A 23151-nucleotide genomic window follows, 5' to 3' on the forward strand; every position below is an offset into this window, starting at 1 on the left:
CTAGCCATTTTTTAAACACATAAATCCTTGTATGCTTATGTACAGAATAATCAGAATAAAATATTATATAATATGAAATAAATATTATACAACTCTTAAAATATTTCATATTACTTAATATGAAATATTACATAACCCTTAAAATTGTTTTAAAATAGAAATGATATGAAATATGCTCATATATATTTATATACTTACCACAATATAGTTAGAATAAAATTCTGATTTTATTTGTCTTGCTTGTTTTTTTATCTGCTTTTAAAAAAATTTTTTTTTTTTTTTAATTTTTGAAAGAGATAGAGACAGCGTGAGCAGGGGGTGTCAGAGAGAGAGGGAGACACAGAATCTGAAGACAGGCTCCAGGCTCTGAGCTAGCTGTCAGCACAGAACCTGACTCAGGGCTCAAACCCACAAACCATGAGATCATGACCTGAGCTGAAGTCAGATGCTCAACTGACTGAGCCACCCAGGTGCCCAAGAAAAAGCAAATGGAAATCTCCCTTTCATATGCCTTGGAATAAAGTTCGAATTGTATCATGTATAACTATACAAATATGTATGAGCATTTCTCCATATCATTACTTATGTTAAAACATTTTTTAAAGGATTGCACAAATTGCATCTTGTGGAAATACACGGTGCTGAAGGAAACAGCCCAGGAGGGGAGGTGGGAAAGAGTAGTAGTATCTTTGGTTCTTGGCCCTCAAGCTCTGCTCCTCTTCTTCCCAGGGCATCAGCAGCCTGTTCAGCTCACTGAAGGTGGTGCGGCTCCTACGTCTGGGGCGAGTGGCCCGTAAGCTGGACCACTACATTGAGTACGGAGCTGCTGTGCTGGTGCTGCTGGTGTGTGTGTTTGGGCTGGCTGCCCACTGGATGGCCTGCATCTGGTACAGCATCGGGGACTACGAGATCTTTGATGAAGACACCAAGACCATCCGCAACAACAGCTGGCTCTACCAGCTGGCGATGGACATTGGCACCCCTTACCAGTTTAATGGATCCGGCTCAGGGAAGTGGGAAGGTGGTCCCAGCAAGAATTCCGTCTACATCTCCTCGTTGTATTTCACTATGACCAGCCTTACCAGCGTGGGCTTTGGAAACATTGCCCCATCCACAGACATCGAGAAAATCTTTGCAGTGGCCATCATGATGATTGGCTGTAAGTATGATAGTTGCTGGGCCTGGGTGGGGGATGGGCAGGGGGACTATTGTTTCGCCATTGCTTCTATGGGCTCGAAATAGGGTGATGGCTACAATGCTAGCAGGATCGTGGTGTAATAACTTAAAATAAGCCAGGTTCTGTTCTTTTTTTTTTTTTTTGAGATGAGCTTTATAGTTTTCCTGATAATTAAAGAATTACGTATTTGCTGCAAAGATATTTAGAAAATATGAAAGAGTACAATGTAGAAAATCGAGACCAGTGATAATTCTATCTCTCAGAGATAAATGCTATTATTTTATAAAGTTAGAATGAAATCATCATATACAACTTGGTAACCTGCTTGCTTGTAGAACAGTAAATTGTGAAAAGTCTTTCCACATCCATTTAAATACAGCTCTAGATCTGCACAGTCCCTTATGGTACCAGAAAAATGAATGTGAGGTATCTAATTAATTATCTTTTATATTGATTATATGTTGAAATGATAATATTTTTACATAGTGGGTTAAATAAAATATCCAATTGTTAATTTCATGTTTATTTTTTAACTTTTTAATGAAAAATTTAATTTAATGCTCCTAGGAATATTTTTAATGTATTTTCTATTTTTCGTACATTTTTGATATCTGGTTGATGGTTAAGAAATTTCCCAAATCCAAAAAACAAAATAAAACTCCATAAAACCCCCACAGGATAGAAAGGCTCCTGTTCAGATGAGTAGTGATGGGTCGGTTATTGGACTAACTTGACCAGACTGAAAAACAAAAGCAACCCCAGTTCTTGAGGAAGGTGTTTAAATCTCTGTCACTTATCTATTGATAATCGCAATGCCTGGTCTGGGAACAGCCTTGGGCTGGAAACAATGAGCTCCCTTCACTGAAGGGGGTCTTAGGGAGTAGTAGACCTAACTGGGCTGGGGAAAGCGTTATGAATTCAAATGCTTGGGTTCATTACGACCTTGCCAAGTGCTCTCTGTTGACACTTTAATGACAGATGGTGACATGGGAGAGTACAGTCCTCCCATGAAGTGTCAGTGTGGACTGGAGTCTGGTCACACACAATGAAGCTGGGCTGTGGTTCCAGCAGGTAGAGGCTGTTTTACTTAATGTACTCCTTCTGAGTAGAGTTGACACATTAATTGCTATACCAACCGGGAAACCTGGTCAGTTTGTCTTGTTTTGTCGAATCCACCAGGGATGCAGCAAGTGGGTTTTGTTAACCCAAACAGTCACATGTGCTGCTTGCCCCCTCTTTCTCTGCAACCACCACTGCATCAAGATGCAGTTCTTCCATACAGGCCCTCTCTGCAAGGCACAGAGCTGGCCTCTGAGTATTTACTAATGTGTCAAGGGGTAATTGATTTGTGGGAAGTACTGATGGGGATTTTGGGTTGTGTCTTACTTTAAAATGGGTCTTAATAGAGATGATTGCCTGACCATGGGAAGCAGCGTTAAGTATCTGTGGGTGGCTAATTGCTTTAGCTTAATTAGAACTTGAGATGCTTTCTCATGTCGTGTAAAAGAATTTAAGACCTCAGCTCTTCTAGGATTATTTCAGCCTTACTAGTACAAGTTTTCTAGGTGGTGCTTGCAGCATTTTTGGAAGCTTTTGGTTGTTTATAAGTATCCAGATGTGCCAACCATGCTCTGGGCCTAATTTCTGTCTTTAAAAAGGGGAGATGAGACATTTTGTCAATTGAAATACCTCATTATATTCATTGTAGACTGTTAACAGTGAACAGTTAGAAAATGGACCCCATATCATGGGGTCGCCGAAGGCTTTCAGATATAAGGAGACTTCACTGCAACTTTTTACCTGAATGAAAATGGTTCAGGTGGCAGATAGTAAAGATAAGCAGTGTGTTTTTCCAAAATTGTTCTTCTAGGGAAAGCATAATTTCCTAGGTATAGTCTCCGAGGGAAACCTCAATTATTATCACCTCTTTTCTTTCCCTTTTACGATCTTTCCATTTCTTTTTTTTTTTTTTAAGTATAACAATACATAGGAAGTCACCTCTGCGTTATGCAGCCAAGTGTGATGTTTAAGTAGGCAAGTCTACTTAACTGTAATCTCATTTCCGGAACACTTGTTATTTGCCAGATTCTGTGATAAGTGCTCTTTCCATGATTTTTCCTGTTCATATAACTCTGTACTTTACAGAGTATTATCTCCATCTTGTAAGGAATGAACTCAGAAAAGGTAACTTCTTGGGGCACCTGGGTGGCTCAGTGGGGTAAATATCTGACTTTGGCTCAGGTCATGATCTCATGGTTTATGGGTTCCAACCCCACTGTGCTGACAGCTCAGAGCCTGGAGCCTGCTTTGGATTCTGTGTCTCCCTCTCTCTCTGCCCCTTTCCCACTCATGCTCTGTCTCTGTCTTTCTCTCCAAAATAAATAAACATAAAAAAAAAAGAAAAGGTAACTTCTTTCCCTAAAACATGGGACTAGGCAGCAGGAGATACAGGATTTGGATCCAGGTCCCTCTGAATTAAATGCCAGGTTCTTCCCATGGAGGCCACCTGCGGTCGTGTGGGCTGAGAAACACACCAGCACAGCAATGCCTTGAAAATTCTCTCAATAAATTTTAACGGGTCAACAGTTTCTGCAGTGGAAAGTTTTTGTATGCTTGTTGGTATTGTTGTTTTAATTTAAGAACAAGATTATGATACAGACTCATGGGACCAGGTGCTTTGGAAATCAGCCATTTTTCATCAACCTGTCACTTACAGTTACAGCTGTTCTACTTCGCATGTGACATGTCTGACAAATTGTGGTGCTAACAACAAAGTTATTGCGCTCTGTGTAATGTGGTGGTAATTATCCTTGTAAACCCACATTCTGAACAGCCTTTGTTTGTGATAACTGCTGATGTCTTATTGGATTTATGGGTCCTCTTTTACCTTGCTTCGCCTGTGTGCGCACATGTGCACATTTACAGCCTTCCTGCTGGCTCACAGGATTGGACCAGTGCCAGAGCTGGGATCACTGGTGGTGGGGAACGTTGCCCACAGCCTGCATTTGTGCCAAGGGATCACGCTGCTCTCCCCTTCTAGTCACCCTGGCACTCAGGCCCAGCAGTCTTCAGGGAGTAGAGAGAGACACAAAAGCCAGGGCACTTTTGGAGTGATGGTTACTCTGAATTCTTCCTCTTTGCGTTGAATTTTGCATGCTAGTAATATTTCTTGGCTATTCTATGGCGTTGTGTTAGCTATAATATAGATCATCCAGAAGCTGTTTGCTGTGTCTCATCTCTGCTCTCTGGCACTGAATATCTCATGATAACTTGGCCAGTTCCCCAGAGACTGTCAGCAAGCAGGAAAACTATTTTCAAGCTTTCCCACCTTTCTCAGTTCTGATAAGAAGTTGCAGTAGGACGAGGTGAAAACTATTGACTAAAATGAGCTTTTGCATAATACAGTTTAGTTCCATTCATGTTGTTACAGATGGCAAGATTTCATTTTTTAAAAATGGTTTATTACCAAGTTGGTTTCCATATAACACCCAGTGCTCTTCCCCACAAGTGCCCCTCTCCATGACCATCACCCCCCCCTTCCTGTTCCCTGCTCCCTCTTCAGCCCTCAGTTTGTTCTCAGCATTCAAAAGTCTCTCATGATTGGCTCACTCCCTCTCCCCAACTCTTTTCCCCTTCTCCCTTCCCATGGTTCCCTGTTAGGTTTCTTTCTTTTTTTTTTGATTGCTGAGTAATATGCTAAATGAACTAAGTCTATCAGAGAAAGACAAATGTTTGTAGAATTTAAGAGACTCTTAAATACAGAGAACAAACAGGGTTGATGGGGGGTGGGAGAGAAGGGAAAATGGGTGATGGGCATTGAGGAGGGCACTTGTTGGGATGAGCACTGGGTGTTGTATATAAGTGATGAATCACAGGAATCTGTCCCCCCCAAACCATGAGCACACTCTATACACTGTATGTTAGCCAACCTGATAATAAATTATATTAGGAAAAAAGAAAACCGATGAGCATAGGGGAAGGGAAGGAAAAATAAGATAAAAACAGAGATAAAAACAACCCTAAAAGACTCTTAACTATAGAGAACAAACCGAGGGTTGCTGAATGGAAGGGGGGGGATGGGCTAAATGGGCAAGGAGCGTTAAGGAGGTCACTTGTTGGGATGAGCACTGAGTGTCATATGTAAGCGATGAATCACTAGGTTCTACTCCTGAAACCAATACTATACTATATGTTAACTTACCTGAATCTAAATAAAAATAGAAACAAAATGAGGTTTTTTGGTGTGATTAGGCTGTGGATGTAGGTGACCTATGGTGTCCAACTTCCATTCTGACATCTTGGCCCAGGCCAGGGGCAGGCCAGCCCCCACCCTAATCTCCCTGCATGCCTTATGTGGGTCTTTGGTCTCCTGCAACGGCTCACCCTGAGGTGTGGCGAGTGGGCTCCTTACATCTTTTGGCACATCTCCTGTGTGCTGGTGATGCTGAGAGGAGCAGAAGGCCACCCTAGCCCTCTGTGTGACACCTGGGAGAGAATGTCCCCATTCAACAGGCATATGCTGAGCCTCCCCAACAGACCGGGAGCTGTGTACTAAGGGCCTGTGTGCTGTGGATGGCACTCAGAGAGTCTGAAGTCTGAAGGGACTGGGGCAATGGGAAGGACAGAGACAGGTCCCATCACCTACCAGCTAGTGACAAAGGCCTGGAGATAGAGCCACCACTGTGGGCCAAAACTTGCCCAGGTCTCTGAAGTATCCCACAAAGAAAGATTGCCAGAGGGAAGAGTCTCTCTTTCTGGGACATCTCAGGCTAGGGACGTGACCCTGTCTTGGGAGCTCTCCAGGGAGAATTTGATAGTATGGAGACAGTTCCCATTTTCCTAATATGGGCTTTGCACTTTTCTGATTCTCTCCTCATAATGTCATCGCTGTCATCCTGTCATTATAATTAAGCCACATTAATTTCCTTCCTCTCTGGTAATGGCAGGGGGTCTAGACATTGTACTCCTACCCCAGACACACTCCACCTCCCCCGCCCCCAATCCCAAAACTGAACAGTGGTCTCGTACCTCAGCACCGCACGCCTGTTTCTTTGGATTCATTTCTCTCTTGCCTGCCCTCCTCCACCTTGGCTCCTTAAGCGTCAGTGTTGGAGGGACCCTCTGAATATCTATTTCCTTCATATCAGTCCTCCCACTGGGCCAAATCTTATCCTGGTCAAGTCCCGCTTGAGCCTGGGAGATACCCGAGAGTAACTGGGCTCACCCCTGGTGGCTTCCAGACATCACTTTCTCTCCTGGGAGATGAGACACTAGTAACCTGCACACCTGGACATTTGAGCCCACTACCTCACCACCTGCAGTATGCTTTTTGGCTTCCTTTCAGCTTAAATTGTTATATGCAAGCAAATAGGGACTTTCCCTGCCTCCTTCGTGATCTTTTCCAACCGTTTGTTGTTTCTTTCCATTTCACCTTTGTTGAATGTGCTTTTTTTGCATTCTATACCAGTATTGTGGGTTTTCAAAAATGATATGATGCTCCTCTCCCAGGAGACTGTAAATATCCTCATAGGAGACGTTAAACACATAGTAGATTCTTAATAAATATTTATAGGTTTGTTGATTCTGAACAATTGAGGAGGCTCTAGAGTCTTTGGAAGTGGTCTTTAGTGCCATTGGCAAAGCTTTCTTAGGATATGAGTTCTGCTGCTGGACAGAGAAACAGTATTAGGGATATGTTTCCTCAAAGGTGAGGGTTGATCTGACTGCTCTGCAATCATTAGAGACCCAGGCTTCTCTGGTGTCTTCAGCACAAGACTTCCATATCTGGATCCCATATGGTTGTTCTGGCTTCAGCCATATGTTCTTTTCCAGAAAGCAGAAAGAAGGGGAAGGGGAAGACTAGGAAGCTGTACCATATTATATTTGTTCACATTACATTGGCTGGAACTTGGTAGTCTGGCCACACCTAGCTGCAAAGGAGGTTGGGGAATGTAGTCTATTCTGGGTGGTCATGTGGTCAGGTGGAAATACAGTCATACAGACAAAGAGAACAGCTATTTGAGAGCGAAGCAATAACTGTCTGCCTCGGCGTTCCTCCCTCTTCTCATCTCCCTCTGTTGATGCCAGTAAACACTACAGGCATACCCTGTGGGAGCTTCATCCCTGCATAGCTGGTTGAGAGACTTTGGTTCAAGTCCTGGATCAGCTCTGTGCTTTGGGTTGTACCCTTTAATTTCTGTGGATTAGGGGTAAGAGGCTCTCCTTATTATCTCACTTAGTAAAAGTGAGAACTAATGAGATAATGATGTATAATAGCTCTTTGAAAGAGTTGGAAATTTTACATTTGGATGTGATTTTATTGTTAGTAATATTGATTACTTCTTCCTCTTCCCAGTTAATTTTTTCTTTTCTATTCTCAGAAAAAAAATAATAATTGCAGCTCCCTTCTTAGGGAGCCTGGAAGTGCTGTTTAGCTTCATCTTTGGTTTATGTTTATTTGGGAAATGGAGTACTGTCCAGAATGCTATGGCAGAAGGAACTTGCACTTAGAATGTACACTGCTCTTCAGATATTCTTGTGACTTCCTAGTTATTTGTCTTGCCTCATCTTTATTTTGATAGCTCCTCTGAAGCTCTGAGCTTCCAGAGGGCAGGGCCTGTGGGTATCCTGGGCTGTCCTTTTCTCCTTTGTGCCTGGCCACGTGCTTTTGAACCTGGGAAAGACCGTGAGCTTTGGAGCCGGGCAGTTCTGGCTTCCAGACCCACCTCTACTCCTGATTAGTGCCTTCCCTTTTGGTACTTTCCTCAACTGAAAATGGAGACCCCAGACTCTGCACCACCAAGTTTAGAGGTGAGACAATGAAACGTTGCAGCATACCTAGCATAGTGCTTCTCACATTCAAACAGTGGTGGTTCTCTCCCTGGTCCTCCTGTCCCTCTTTCCTGCACATTTCTAGAGCTCACCAAACAATATGTCTCAGTCATTTGGTAGTTCTTTAGGTGTGCCCTACTGTAAGAGAATTTGACCTTGCATGGAGTATCAGGTGCATTGCGCTGTGTAAGGTACAGGTCATAAAAATACATATACCTGGATGTGAGTTTCTTTAGCTATAAAGCTTTTTCAAAAAAAAATTGTCCTGACTTCAGAGCAAGTTAGAGGAAGCTCTTAAAAATGGAGAAAGGGATTTTGTGTGGTTGGAAAGCCTCCCAGGCATCACTGTCCAGATCTGACTGGCAGCATCTTCACTGGGCAGGAAATAATACCCTAAGGAACAAGAGAAGGGGCTTCTCCTTCTCTGGAGAAGGAGAGCAGGGACTAGAAACACAGGTGTGCTGGGCACCCAGAGTGGGCCAGGTGTCATGCTGGGAACTTTGCCTTAACCAGTAACCTTATAAGTAGGCATTATTATCCCTGTTTTGCAGCTAAGAATACTTAGGTTCAGAGACCCGACATAAAGAGATCACAGGTTAAGGGGGAGCTGAATTGAGCTTTGAACGCAGTTTTATCTGACATCAAAGTTTCACTTTGTTTTGTTGCTTCTCTTGCTGATTCTTTTGGAATATGGGAGTGGAAAATGTTCTCTGTAGTGTGTGGGGGGCTGGGAAGCAAGAGAAAGAGTTGGGGAGAGAGGGGGCAGTGGAAGGATTACAGAGAGGGGGTGATTTCCCTGGAATCCTTCTCTATTGTTTTGAATTATAATTATAGTGACAAAATATCTGAGTATGTGTGTTGTTGGAAGACATTATTCTTATTCTTAACTGGACTACTGCACTGGGCAGAAGAATTTACAATAAAAGTCTTGAGATGTTAGGGAGTTCTGCCAGAGGGAAGCCAGCTGGATGAGGTGTATTGTTCTAGATCTTATAGATACGCATGTCATTCACAAAACTTCTTTCTCTTTTTCAAAAAACGATTTCCATCCAAGTGAAAATTATCCTGTGGAGCTGTTGCTTCTCTGTCTTTTGTTGCCTTTGAAACTCTCAGTGTTCCACAGAACAGGTAGCATTCTCTCCAATTTTTGGATAAGGAAATTGTGGAGTCACTTGCTGAAGGTCACACAGCCAGTTAGAAGTAGAGCTGGGTCCAAGCCTGGGTCATCGCTTCTGGTTCAGTGGTTCCCCTTCTTCCAGATCTCCAGGGTGCTGTTGGTACTGGTAGGCATGGCCACAGCTGGCCTCTTGATGGGATGACCTCAAAGCTTGATGAGAGGAAGTGACAGTGGGTAAAGAATGGGTAAGGCTTCCATCCTGTTTCCAGCAAAGGAACTTGATTCCTCAAGTTTCACATCTCCTGGGCTGCTTTTTACAAAGCCTTTATTCATTGTGGCTCTCCACTGATAGGCTTATGACTACAGACAGCTAGAGAGAAATTACACAGAGGAGAAAATAATTTTCCTTTCCTTCTCTAAAGCCTGAGAGGAGGAAAGCCCACCAGGGACATATGAAGTATGGTCCCTGGGAAAACAAATGTTAGATTGACCCGTCAACTCCCCACGACTCCAGTCAATCAGCAGTTTACCCCTTTGTTCACTTAACAAACCAGTTTTGAGTGTCTGCCATATGCCAGGCACTGTGTAAGTTCTGAGGATGGAGCATTGAATGAGTCCAAAGCAGGCTCGGCCCTCACGTTGCTTGGGGTCTGCTGGGAGAGCCAGATGAGTAAATAAGAAATTTCTGTGAAGTGAAGTGAGTCTCTGCTAAGGAAAGGATAGGTTGTTATGGGAACTTGGGCAGGGGCGTCTCACCTGGGCAGGGGGCAAGCAGGAGGACAGAGAGTTTAACCCCATTTATTTGGGTAGAGCCTTGGGAAGACATCATGCCTTCCTCAATTTGCTTATAATCTAACTTGGGAAATACAATTGCAAAAGGAGAGCCTGTGTGAAACTGGAAAGTAGGACGCTAGTCCCCGTTCCCTGTCATCCACGGAAGACACATTCCAAGACCCCCAGTGGATGCCTTAAATTACAGATGATACTGAACCCTGTGTATACTGTTTTTTTCCCATATAAATCTTTGAGGAAGCTTAATTTATAAATTAGGCACATTAAGAAGTTGACAACAACTAATAGTCAAATAGAACAATTATAACACTGTATTGTAAATGAAAGTTATGTGAATGTGGTCTCTCTGTCAAATGTCTTAATGCACTGGGTTCACATCACCCTTGTTCTTGTGATGACGTGAGACGAGAAAATGTGATGAGATGAAGTGGGGTGGATGACATGGGTATTGTGACATGGCGCTGGACTACTGTAGACCTTCTGACAATAGAGAGAGGAAGGGTCATCTACTTCCAGGCTGTGATTGACCACGGGTCACTGAAGCCACAGATAAGGAAGGGCAGGGTTGTAACTACCGTAGATGTTTGTAGAATAGCAGTAGAGCTTCTTGCTTCCAGACTTCTGGGAGGGCAGTGATCTTTTTTTGTAAAGTGGAGATGAGAGTGGCATTAAAAAAGAAAAATTTTACTGACCAGTGAATAATAGGATTTGCAGGGCTTACGAAGATGGACAGGTAAGAATAGTACTCACAGTAAGCTAACCAGCACGTGCTGTATGTAAAACACTTCATATGCATGCTTCATGAGCTCTACTAACACTCCTGGGTCTCAGGTGTTCTTTTTTTTTTTTAATTAAAAGCATTTTTTCTTTTTTATTTAATTAATTTTAAAAATTTACATCCAAGTTGGCATATAGTGCAACAATGATTTCAAAAATAGATTCCTTAATTCCCTTCACCCATTTAGCCCATTCCACCTCCCACAACCCCTCCAGTGACCCTCTGTGTGTTCTCCATATTTAAGAATCTCTTAGGTTTTGTCCCCCTCCCTGTTTTTATATTATTTTTGCTTTTCTTCCATTATGTTCATCTGTTTTGTATCTTAAAGTCCTCATATGAGTTGAAGTCATATGATATTTGTCTTTCTTTGACTAACTTTGCTTAGCATGATACTCTCTAGTTCCATCCATGTTGTTGAAGATGGCAAGATTTCATTATTTTTGATTGCCAAGTAATACTCCAGTGTGTATATATACTACATCTTCATTATCCATTAATCCATCGATGGACATTTGTGCTCTTTCCATATTTCAGCTATTGTTGATAGTGCTGCCATAAAATTGGAGTGTGCCCCTTTGAAACGGCATACCTGTATCCCTTGGATAAATACCTAGTAGTGCAATTGCTGGGTCATAGGGTAGTTCTATTTTTAATATTTGGAGGAATCTCTATACTGTTTTCCAGAGCGGCTGCACCAGTTTGCTTTCCCACCAGCAGCCAGGTCACAGGTGAGGAAGCTTAGAGTGGCCAGTTATAGTCCCCTGACTCAACCTCTTGTGACTGTAGTAAGAAATCACACCCATATCTCTGACCCCCAAGCTCATTGTCTCTTCAGCATCTGTGCTGCCACCCCAGTCACCAGTGAGGATGGACCTGAGGGTACCAGGGACATAGCCTGGAGCGGAAGGCTGTCAGGTAAGCGGCCACCACCCCTTCCTGCCAGATAGGACAGCAGAAAGAAAGATGTGCTGATCCGAGAGGGCTCAAGTGTCCACTCCGTGCCTCCTGGCTTTTGGGCACCTCAGTCTCCTTCCTGTGGTGGGCTAGTGCTCAGTGATGCCCTCCACCCGTCCATCATGTGCCACGAGACAGGGATGGCAGCGGGTTGCAGTTGGGCTCATTTACTGAATTTCTCAAACATCCGGATCTAAGTCTTGTGGTGTGCCATTGAGAAAACTCATTGCAATGCAGGCTTTATTTTATTTTATTTTTTTACTTGGAGGACATCATTAGTGATTTCTGGATTAAATTGCTCAGTTTGTTAAGCTAAAGATGCCACAGTCATACTATTGGTCAGCTTCAAAGCCTGTCCCCTTTTCCTGGAGAGCCCCCTTTTCAGTCATTGCTCCCCAGAGAGACCAGCTCAGAAATGAGGATGGTTTCTGAAAGCCATCTCCATTGCCAAGCAAACCAGCTAAGCTGTGTGTGCAACTGACATTGGGGCAGGAAGATCATTTTAATTTCTAAAACCATTATAACGTAGATATCCATGGGCGCAGAAGGGATGAGCATGGCTCACTATATGAGTCCAGGCTCCATTACTTAATAGTCAAGGGAACAAGCTTCTTAATTCCTGAGCTTGTTTCTTCATCTGCAAAATGCAAATTCAGTGGGGTACAGGGCAGTCAAAGTTCTTCCCTTTCTGAACCTTTGTTTCTGCTTGGTGCCAAGCCCGGAGCCGCAGATGGCCTGCCTGTTGGTTGATGTTAATGCCATTCTTCCAGCACCCTTGGTCTGCACTGTTTGTTCAGCAGCTCAGCAAGGGACTCTGATAGGTGTTGGCTGGGGTTTTAGAAACAGGAGGAGGAGTGTACAGGTGGTGACAGGATAGAGACAGTGCAGGGCTCTGCATACAGGAGTGCCCGATGAGGGATCGCTCACAAAACTAAATATCAAGATGAAAATTTCCTGGTGCGAACTCCACAAGCAAGGAGCTAGCTGTCAGGGCCAACTCTGCAGATGCTCACTGGGGCAATGACTTTGCAGACTCGAAAAATGTTTCCATTTTCACTTTTCCCCATTGTGGTCCTCTGTGTGTATGAGAGAGAGAAAGAATAATTTTAGCTCTCATCAGCTAGAGGTCTGGCTCTGAATCATAGCTACATGGTGATAAAAACCCACTGTTGCCACAAGAAAGCTTGGCAGGGAGAGAGGTCTCGGTACGAAGAACAAACTGAAAGAGCTGGAGGCTTCGAAAGAAAGTCAAATATGTGAAAAATCACCAGCGAGTTCTGCAGAGCTGTGGGTGCCCTGCATGTAGGGCCAACCGTGTTCAGGAGGGTGACCCTTTGTTCCTCCATGGGGACGGAGAGAGGAGCTGGGCTGGGCTGGAATGGGCCTGATGGCAAAGCAAGAGCAGGGGAGAGATCTGTCTTCCTGATTCACACCATGTAACTGAGGGCCAGGCCCCCTTCTCATAGCTCCCCAGGGTAGGCATGAGGGAAGCAGAAGGTACCCAGTGGAGTAATAACAGTAAACTCTAAAGGGTTCTTACAAAGCAAGGAACATATGTGCATCTCAGCAGAGCACAGCAGACCTACCATGGCTCTGTAGAGCCCATACACAGAGGGGGTCTCTCGGACTCTGGGATGCCCTGTCAGTCTAGCCTTGCCCTGCAGCAAGCAGGAAGGTGGGGAAGTGGCAAAAGCCACAGGTTCTCTCCTGCTTGTTGTTTTGATCTGATGCCTCCTGGGAACTCAGGTGTTTAATTACACTGAGCTGTGTTCATAGGCCTGCACTGGAGGCCTTGGCTGCCATCCAGTGCCTTAAGTGGGAGGGAGACAGGATTTCTTAGCAGAGGCCTTTCAGGACGTGTGGTGGAACATGCGATTCGGGCCTTCCATCTTTGTTTCTTTGTCTTCTTCTCTTCCACAAACATGTATTAAACCCCTACTGCATGCCAACCACTTAGAAATGGTGGATAGACTGATGAATAGTCAGCCATTCTTTTTCTGTGATAGTTAACCAGGTCTCCAATTAAGTCATGGACACTCGCAGAATTTTGGAATTGAGAGGGACCTCAGTATGTCCCGAAGGTTTGAACAGCTCCTGGAGTGAGACCATTTCATTTCCAGAGAAGCTCAGGTCTGAGGATTTCCTCTTTATATAAAGCTAAAATTCCCTCCCTGTGGATTCCACCCCCTTTTCTTGGCTTTTTCCTCCTGGGATTTCGTGGGACAAATCTAGCGTTTCTTTCACACAACAGGGCCTCAAATATTTGAAAATGATTATGTCTGCCTTGAGGCTTCGCCTCTCCAAGATGTGTACAACCAGCTTCTTCCATGTGGTTCTGAGAACTTTTTGGTGATGATCTTCTTTTCTCTCTCCTTTGTCCGGATGTGTCTCATGAAGGACCCAGGACTAAACTGCTTTCTGTCTGTGGTTTGGTCAGAGCAGAAGGGAGTAGGACTATTGCTTCCTTAATTTTGAAATCACATTTCAATTTATTTATTGACTTTATTTCAGATTAATTTAATTTATTTAAGTATTGAAAGAGCATCAGAACTAGTAAGGGTCTTAGAGACCACCCATCCTCAGAGTATCACAGTGAAGATAAAAAGATGAGGCCCAGAGAGAAGATGCTCACCTAGTTAGTGGCAGAGCAAGAAAAGGACTTAAATCTCCCCAAATCCCAATCCTTTAACATTCGAGTACTTCTCATTACTTCTTACCACTTCTCTCCATCTCTCTCAATTGCTCTTAATTCAAATGTGTATTTTTGACTACTACATCATGCTGTTGATTAAAATTCACTGGCATCCTAGCTGAAGTCTTAAGTTATTTCATAGGCTCTCCTAGGCACTGTGTTTCTACCATCTTTGGCTTTTCTAGTTGGCTTTTTGGATCCAAGTCTATGATTTGACATATCTCCAGAAGTGTTTCCCCATTTCCTTTAGCTGCACCAGTCTGGGAATATAGTCATGGGACAAAGTCATAGTAGTAGGAAGAAAATGACTCCTTTTTCTGTCACTTCAAGCAAGACCATTAGAACCTGGTTTATGGTTTCAGGTGTATTAGTGATATCTCATAATGACTCAGGAGTGACCATCTCCTTCTTCCTTCTCCTGCCCTATCCGGTGCTGTCACTTACCATGCGGTTCTCCAGTTGTGAACCCCACCCTGCTGGGCTGTGGCCTCTCTCTACAAAGTGCTGGTGTTACTCCTTCTGTGTCACCCACTGTTTACTCCAGTGGGGGTGAAATGCCCTCTTCCCACCTGTGCTAAACCCTGGCACCAACACAGAAAACGATCATATCATGTTGCCCCTTAGAGAACACTTTTATCTGACTCTTGACTCAGACTCTTGAGTTTGGGCTACAAGGCACCATGTACTGCTGTACTTTCCTTTTCCTGCTCTCACGGAGTCTCACCCTACCCTCGTGTTCATAGACAAAGCCCGTTCCAGTAAGCCAAGAGAAACTGGCGTCTGGGCCTCAACTCTGTGACCACTGGTAGGGTGAGCTCTTCCCCATTGGCCACAACTTCTTGGCACTAGAAGGGCTGTTGTTCCCTGGCTACTTAGATGTCTTATCTGGGAAGTGGCCATTAGTTCCCTGCACCACGCTCACCTGAACGGCTCCTGGGGCCTCACATGCAAATAGATTCCAGCCTTTTGCCCCCATGTACTTCAGTGTAGCGTGGGCCAAGTTATGATTTTAGATTTATATTTATGACTTTTTGATTGTTAGATATATGATTTGCAAATATTTTCTTCCATTCTGTAGATTGCCTTTTCATTTTATTGATGGTATCCTTTGCACAAACTTTTAAATTTTGATGATGTCCCAATTACCTGTTGTTGTTGTTGCTGCTGCTGTGTGTTCTTTTTGCCATGTTAAAGGATGGTGATCTTTTTTAAAATGTTTATTTATTTATTTTTGAGAGAGAGAGCAAGAGAGCAAGCATGCATGGGGCAGAGAGAGGGAGAGAGAATCCCTAGCAGGCTCTGCACTGTTAGGGCAGAGCCCAATGTGGGGCTCGATCTCACAACCATGAGATCATGACCTGAGCCGAAAAAGTTGGTTGCTTAACCGACTGAACCACCCAGGTGCTCAGAGGATGGCAATCTTTTATCTGTCCTCCTGGTTATTACTTCCTTGGCCTAAAGTTATCTATGAATTTGATCAGCATTTCATCCATCTGAGAGTGTTCTGGCCCAATCATTCCTTCGTGTCACGTCATATAAAAGCAGTGCATGCTCTAGAACCCCTCCTCTTCTACTTCAGAAACGTGTGAGGGAACTTCCTAGCCTATCAGTGAGGGGATGAGAGCAAATATGAGGGAAGGCACAGAATTGATAGCAAGATAGGTAGCTCATAAACCCACAACTTTATTATAGATAGGAAACACTGCTTTGTGAATTTCACTGGCTGTCTCTTATTTCTGTGTAGTGAAGGGAGTCCTGGGAAATGATGATGAAAATCTCTTCATTTTTCTGGGACACTTGCTAAGAGCTGGAGCCAAGACTGTTGTGGGGAATGAGAATCAGCAGTCTCCTCCAGTGGGCATTCCTGAGTGTTACGTGAGTCTGGGTCCAGGACGCACGTGGTGCTGAACAGTGGTACCTGACCTAGCAGTATCTTGTCATCTGGTCCCTCTGCACCATGACCTCCACGATGCTCTGGAAGCCAAAAATGGCTGCTGCTCTCCCAGTATTAAACCACCAGCCTACTTTTCACAGCTCAGCCCTAGAGAACTGTCTAGTCCTGAGGCTTAGAAGCCAACCATGAAGCTTGCGGCAGGGAGAGAACTCACATGAGGTCACATGCTGACCTTTCCACAACCAGCCCAGCTGAAAATAGCACCCACAACTTCTGTCTCCGGGAGTTCAGACCTGACAGTGCATTTGTCACGCACATTGTTCCCTTCGACCAGCGGCTCCCCTGAGACCCTGAAGCCAGCTGAGAGAACAAGAGAGAGGAACACAAAAGTGTTAGTATGATGAGTGTGCAGGTGAGGTCTGAGCGGACGGAAGTAAGAGCTTACATTGGAGCAGGTGCACTTGATTAAGGGCTAATGAATATATTAATTCTAGTTCCCTACATTGCTATGATGCTTTGCAGCAAATGGAATGTATTGTATACATTGTGCCATTGAATCCTCATAGGAATTGAGAAAGTGAGGCTCAGACTGGTTTTGCTGGCACGGCACAGCTACCAGAGCTCATACCTAAGTCCTCTGAGGTGCCCCCTTAGCCCCACAGCTGCCCCTTTGGAAGTCCCACTGAGAACAAGGGAAGGCTGGGCCAGTTTTGCCTTGTTCTTTTTGCACTGTGATGAAAGACATGAGGCTCACACAGAGCTCTCTTGCTCACAGAAGTCAGTTTGGACAGTTTATTATTAGTCTCAGTTCTGTGGACTAAGGGCCACATGTCAGAGACAGAAGGCTAAATAACTGACTTTGGAAAAGAGCCAGTGCTCTGCTTTGGGGAGGTGTCTGCATTGGCCATTTAGGTCCCGGCCGGTCTGAGGGAATAGTCATTCTTGTGGTGTTCTGTGTATAGAAGCTCATCAGTACCAAGATGTCTTGTTTTTCTGTGTTTGGGTCAGTTGGTATAATGGCAGTATTGCCAATGATATTTATTGAACACTTATGGGCCAGGTACTCTGAACTCGTATTGACTTATTTAACCACTACAGTCCAATGAGATGGGACTATTACCATCATCCCCATTTTACAGATATGAAAACAGAGGCACAGGAGGTGAAACATCATTTGCCTCAAATCAGCTAGGAAGCGAGGAGCTGGGTTTCACAGATTCCAACTGCAGATACTAACCTGACTCAGTGTGTGTTGAAGGCCTACCCTGTGCCCAAGATCCCTAGGGGTACAGTTGGCTTTCAGGGCATGGCTCCTTCTTCCTGCTCTGCTGATTCTTTACCCCTGCTTCTGCCTCTCTAAGGGGCAAAGGGCTGAAGATATGGGGAATTGTTAGAGAGGGCCAGGTGGGGTAGACCCTCTGATGAAAATAGGCCACAGAGATGTTCTCCTATTCACCTTGCCTTCCTTTAGCTACTCACTCCCTTTGTGGCTTCAAGAAGTTCTCAAAGCTGAGGGCTATGCTCTGAGCTCATTTCTTCATCTGCAAAATGAAGATGATGATGTCTAGTTGGCAGAGTGGTCATAGGGACATACTGTCTGTGAAATCCCTGACGCACAGGGCCTGGCATATAATAAGTTCCAAATAAGTAACTGCTAAGTAACTGCTAGAGTTATTATTAATCACTATTAGTATTTTCCCTTTTCCTTCTCCTTTCTATCCCCACCCCAGAAAGAGACCTGGGTGTTACCCAGTGAGCACTATCTGGAGGTTATCTGACCTCAGCCCCTCTTTCAAAATTGGTACAGAGGCCTGTGGAGTGGGAGAAGGTGGCCCACCGCCATGCAGCCCAGTTCCAGAGCCTTCTCTTGTTAAGAAATGGCAGGCATAGTTCACTTACTCGTACCCTGGCCTTTGGGAACCAATAAGTAACAGTGCACCAAAGATTTTTCTCCTCACCTTCCCCTAAGTTTATCAGCCCTCCCTTCCCCGCTGCAGGTCACTAGAGATGGGGGCCCTGGATGGTGGGCTGGGGAGAGGGGAAGTCTGGGGAGAGGAAAGATGCCCTCCTGCATTGTGCGCAAGCTTCTGTGGCATCATCTTTCTGCAGGGCTTACTCAGTGGCTGTTTCCCCTTTAATCGGTGTCTTGCAGAGCTGTTATCTCATTATTTAAATATCCTCCAGTCAAATGTTCTCACATTCATAATTTAATGACCTTAATTATGTATATTAGCTGCCTGCTGACATTCCATGGTTCCTCAGAGGCCAGGAATTGGACTTGGAAGTTCATGTTCCCTGGTCAGGTACATAAAGAGATCAGAGAACACAAGAACTCCTAACGTGCCATAGCCCTGTCCCCGGTAACTGCTACTCACTGTCCTCTGAGATTGGATGTCTTGGCTCAGCTGTGCTCCCTCTTTGGGGTGGGAATGAGAAGAGAACAAGAATTTCAAGGGCCTGGTTCAGTGTCTACCCCCCAGGGGCAGTTTTTCTGTGTCTCTGTGTTTCTTCACCTGGAGACAGGAAAAGTAACCTTTATCTCTGCCTTCCTGAGAGTAGACGTAGCAGGTACATTTGAGATCTGCTGTATAACTTTGGGCAGATCTTTCCAGAGAGGACATCAGCGAAAACCTTAAGGGTTGACTTGAGGTCTCTTATTTCAGTAAGAAGGTGAACAGGGCTTAATCTTTTGGTTATAGCATTCCTTTTTTTCCTAAACTTTTTTAAAGTTTATTTATTTATTTGAAAGATACAGAGACAGCAGGAGTGGAGGAAGGGCAGAGAGAGAGGGAGAGAGAGAGAGAATCCCAAGAAGGGGTCAAACTCACAACACCTTGAGAGCATGACCTGGTCCAAACGAGAATTGGATGTTTAACCAACTGAGCCATCCAGGCACCCCTTCCTAAACTTTTATTTAATGCCTACTTTGTACAAGGCACATCATAGGTATTTCCAGGTAGCCAATAGACCTTTCTTTACACTGAGCCTACATATCGATAAAAAAAATGTTGCTATTTGCTGATGCAGTGAGATACCTACTGTGTCCACTATTGGTGCAAGTAATACTGGTCGACTGTTGGGTGGAGGCAACGTTTCTGAACTATCCAAGTAAAAACAAGTCCTTTTGCCTAGTTGTGCTTCCAGAGGCTTGGCATCATTCTTTGATGCCAAGAGCCCTTCTGAATCTTCCCAAAGAGGTCGATGATTACTGTACGTGGTTGGCAAGCATATTTTATTGATTCATTTGACAAAAGATTGAGCAGCTAGATGCTAAGAATAAATAAAACAATAGAAACATTTCAAGGAGGTGACAACAGCAGAGGCACAGACAAGAACACAGTTTTAATGCAGTGGGAGAAGTTCCACGGTTGTTGGTGAGTATGGTTCTAAGAGAAGACATGGATGGAGGTGTCCTAATCCAGTCTTTGGAGTCAAGGAGAAGTGGGTGTTTACTGTGCCCTGAAGGCTGACTAGAGTTAGCCAGATTTAAAAAAAAAAAAAAGAAAGAAAAAAGAAAAAAAAATGGAGATGGGAGCACTTGGAGGCAATCCAAAGAATGTGGTGCATTTGAAGAGAATGAACTGAGTTCGCATAGCTGGACCATAGGGAAAGAGAGCAACCAGCAAGCCTCAAGGTTCCAGCAGAATGTAGGGGCTAATTGTGCAGGGTCTCATGTGATCAGAGCTCACACTTTTGCCAGAGGGCAGGTGGAGCGATCCAGAGATTTTCAGCAGGGAATTTTACCATTAGAGAATGGAGGGGAAGCCTAGATGCAGAAACAACAGATAGGAATCTTTGGTATTATTTTAGTGGAGAAATGATAATGATCTGAGCTAAGGCAGTGGTGATGAGGATAAGGAGAGATGGAGGGATTCCAGAAATATTAAGAAAGTTGATGGACAGCTCTTGGCAATGTCCCTGCCTGGGGTTGAGGACAGAGTGTGCCACTGCACTGCTACCTCACCACGGGCTTCCTTCCCAGCCAGTCAGGTAAATAGATGTGGCATTTTAATAATGCCCCAAAACACCACTTTGAGCCATATGGAGGGTCTGTGGGTGGCTGGGCAGCGCCAGTGGGAAACAGACGGGCTGGCCAGGAGCAGTGATAAATGAGCACGTCTCCCGGAGCCAAGACTTCCCTCTCAGCCTCCTTCCTACAACTGCTGTGTGCAGGGGCCCGGGGGCACCCAGTGGCAGAGGTGCCACGGTCAGCAGCAGAACAGCATTTTTCTTTCTTCTCTTTTCCCTGCAGTGCCCTCTGCTTGAGCTCCTCCGGGGCAAGGCAGAAGAATTGCTCTGTCGTTACAAGATTATTTTACTGAAGAAAAAATTGGTCAGATCCCTCTCCAGCCAAGCACCATATGTAGGTTTTGTCTCCTCTGCAAACCTGGGGACAGACCGATTGAGGTTGAAGGAGCTGTTGGGGTCGGGGTGAAGACACCCTCTTCCACACTTCCCCTTCTCTCACTGGTCCATTTGCTCCTGGTAGATGTTCCTCGGGAACTGTTCATTGCAACCTTGCCAGACTCCCACCCCTAACCTTACCCCACGCCTCTGGGCCACTCATGTGTGTCCCTTGGAAGGTGCCCAACCTCCTTGGAGAGGCCAGCCCTCAGCGCTGGCTGAAACATGGTGGTGTTTGGAAAAGGGAAGGCTCCCCACTGTCCTCCAGAAGCCTGGGGTTTGAAGTCTAAGCGCTTTGATGTTTGTTCTTCTAAATTCACAACCCATGTTTTTGTCATTTGGGGCCATAAGACATTGCTGCAAGTGCTTCAGGCCGAACCCACATTTGCATCCTCACCCACTCCCGCCTCCTACATGGGCTCCTCTCCTCCTACGGAGTAGGAACAACCACACTCTTACCGTTGCCATCCCTGAGCACTGCATTCCTTCCCTCTGGCTCCTTTCCTTCCCCACTGCTATCTGTCATCCTCCTCTTCCTAGAGGAAGTCCAGGACTTTGATTCTGGGTTGCAGAAATGTTTCCCAGCAGCCTCTGGCTTGCTGAAGCAGATAGTCTTGCTCTCCTCGCAGTCAGGTCTCGGGCCCTGCTGCTCTGCTCACAGTTGATAGGTGTGCCGTACTTGGCCGCAAGCTCCAAAACCACTGCAGGGGCTTGAAGCCTCTCACCTGGGAAGCCTCTCCCAGCAGCCTTCAAATCCTTGGCTCCGAAACCAGCCTGCCAGCAGGGCCGCTTTTCCTTTGTTACTTGTGAAAGAAACCACTTCTGGGGAGGGGCCCCTCCCTTTTCAGCCTCCTTTGTATAACCGAGGGGTTGGCTGCCATTGGCATGGGTAAAAGTACCCAGTGGATGCCTTTTTTCTGAACCTCTCTCTCCTACCCCTAACCAGGATGCCCCAAACTCAGAACCTCTTTGGAGTCACTAGAAATATAAATGGTTTGGGGCACCTGGATGGCTTAGTCAGTTAAGTGTCCAACTTTGGCTCAGGTTCTGATCTCGTGGTTTGTGAGATAGAGCCTCGCATCCGGCTGTCTGCTGTCAAAGCACAGAGCCTGCTTTGGATCCTCTGCCCTCCTCTCTCTTTCTGTCCCCCGCCCCCCAAATAAACAAACATTAAAAAAAAAAAAGAAAGAAATGGAAATGCTTAGGTCTGCTTTGGAATTGTCTCTTCCAGTTTGAGGAGAAGGGGACAATGGGGTGGGGACTGTGTGTTGGCCTGCTTCTGAAACTCAATAGCCACGGTGGATGCCTGTCCAGCAGTCCGAGACCAGGGAGCCCACAGAGTGGGGGCTGGTTAGATTTATTTATTCTGGCTTTGGCTGTGTCTCCTGAGCTGTCAAGATCCAGTTGCTGTGAGCCAGATGGGAGTGGTGGTGTTCTTCAGCTTAACTGGCACCTCGCAGGTGGTGGAAGGGCCCGATGTGGCTCCCTGGCTCCTGTGGTTGCAAACATTCTGCTCTTTCCCTTCCTATTTGTTTCTTCTTGTTGGGTCCTTGTTGGTGTTTGTTTTGGAGCTGGTTCCATCCCAATGCATTAGAGGTCAAATGAGTGCCCTTCTGGGGCGCCTGCAGTTGGCTTCAGCTCAGGTCATGATCTCACAGTTCGTGGGTTCGAACCCTGTGTCAGGCTCTGTGCTGACAGCTAGCTCAGAGGCTGGAGCCTGTTTCAGATTCTGTATCTCCCACTCTCTCTGACCCTCCCCTGCTGGCGCTTTCTCTGTCTCTCAAAAATAAATAAAAAACATTTTAAAAAGTTTAAAAAATGAGTGCCCTTCTGTCCTTGGAGGAGGGTGGTGGTAGAGGACCCCGGCTCCTGGAGGACTTGGCATGCCTCCTCTGCACGGCAACTCAACCTTGCTGGTGCCTTAAGGGAGCCTCGAGTAACCGCCCTGTGGTGTGCTCCTCTTGAGGATTTTTATTTGAATTATAGTGTCCTTTTATCTTTACTTGACAGCATTGGTTCCTCCTCTAAGCATTACTCAGGTTTTAAAATTTACATGGAGAGCTGTCTATGTGGACTGTGCTTTTTTCATTTCTTTGTCATTCACATATGTATGGAGTCCTGTGTTCCAGGCGCTGGGCCAGGCTGGGGGGATCCTGGAGGTGGATCATTCTCAGAGCCTGCCTTTGAGGAGTTTGTAATCTGGTGGTTCAGCAGATAACTCTAAATCAAAGTGGGTGTCATCCATGCTGCAAAAAGGTCTCTGGAGAAAGGGCTGGAGTTTAGAGAATGCGAAGTGACTCTCAGGAAGACACGTCTTCTATGGCTGCAAGAACGAGCCTATGAGAATACTGTGTTCACACTAGTGTGCTCCCCAGAGGTCTGTTATTGTCATCACTGAGGAAGCAGAGATGGACTCGTGGCCCATGTAGTATCTGATGTGAGTCTGAAAGAAAGCTCTGTGTAATTTGGATATGGGGATGGACACTTCTTGTCTGTCCATCTAGCCAGTGGA

At 45.2% G+C, this 23151-nt stretch overlaps 1 protein-coding gene and 1 pseudogene across 3 annotated transcripts in view; both read left to right on the forward strand.

Annotated features, from left to right (window-relative positions):
* The window catches only part of KCNH1 (potassium voltage-gated channel subfamily H member 1), a 401581-nt gene that overhangs the window by 160642 nt on the left and 217788 nt on the right, over window positions 1–23151 (forward strand). For all 3 annotated transcript variants that reach the window (XM_029935335.1, XM_029935336.1, XM_029935337.1), the window contains one exon: window positions 730–1159. In XM_029935335.1, the coding sequence (XP_029791195.1) occupies window positions 730–1159 (430 nt within the window). The remainder of the gene's footprint in view (window positions 1–729; window positions 1160–23151) is intronic.
* The window catches only part of LOC115288675, a 92258-nt pseudogene continuing 79749 nt past the window's right edge, over window positions 10643–23151 (forward strand).

This window comes from Suricata suricatta, chromosome 3, assembly GCF_006229205.1.
Source record: "Suricata suricatta isolate VVHF042 chromosome 3, meerkat_22Aug2017_6uvM2_HiC, whole genome shotgun sequence".
Taxonomy (NCBI): Eukaryota; Metazoa; Chordata; class Mammalia; order Carnivora; family Herpestidae; genus Suricata; species Suricata suricatta.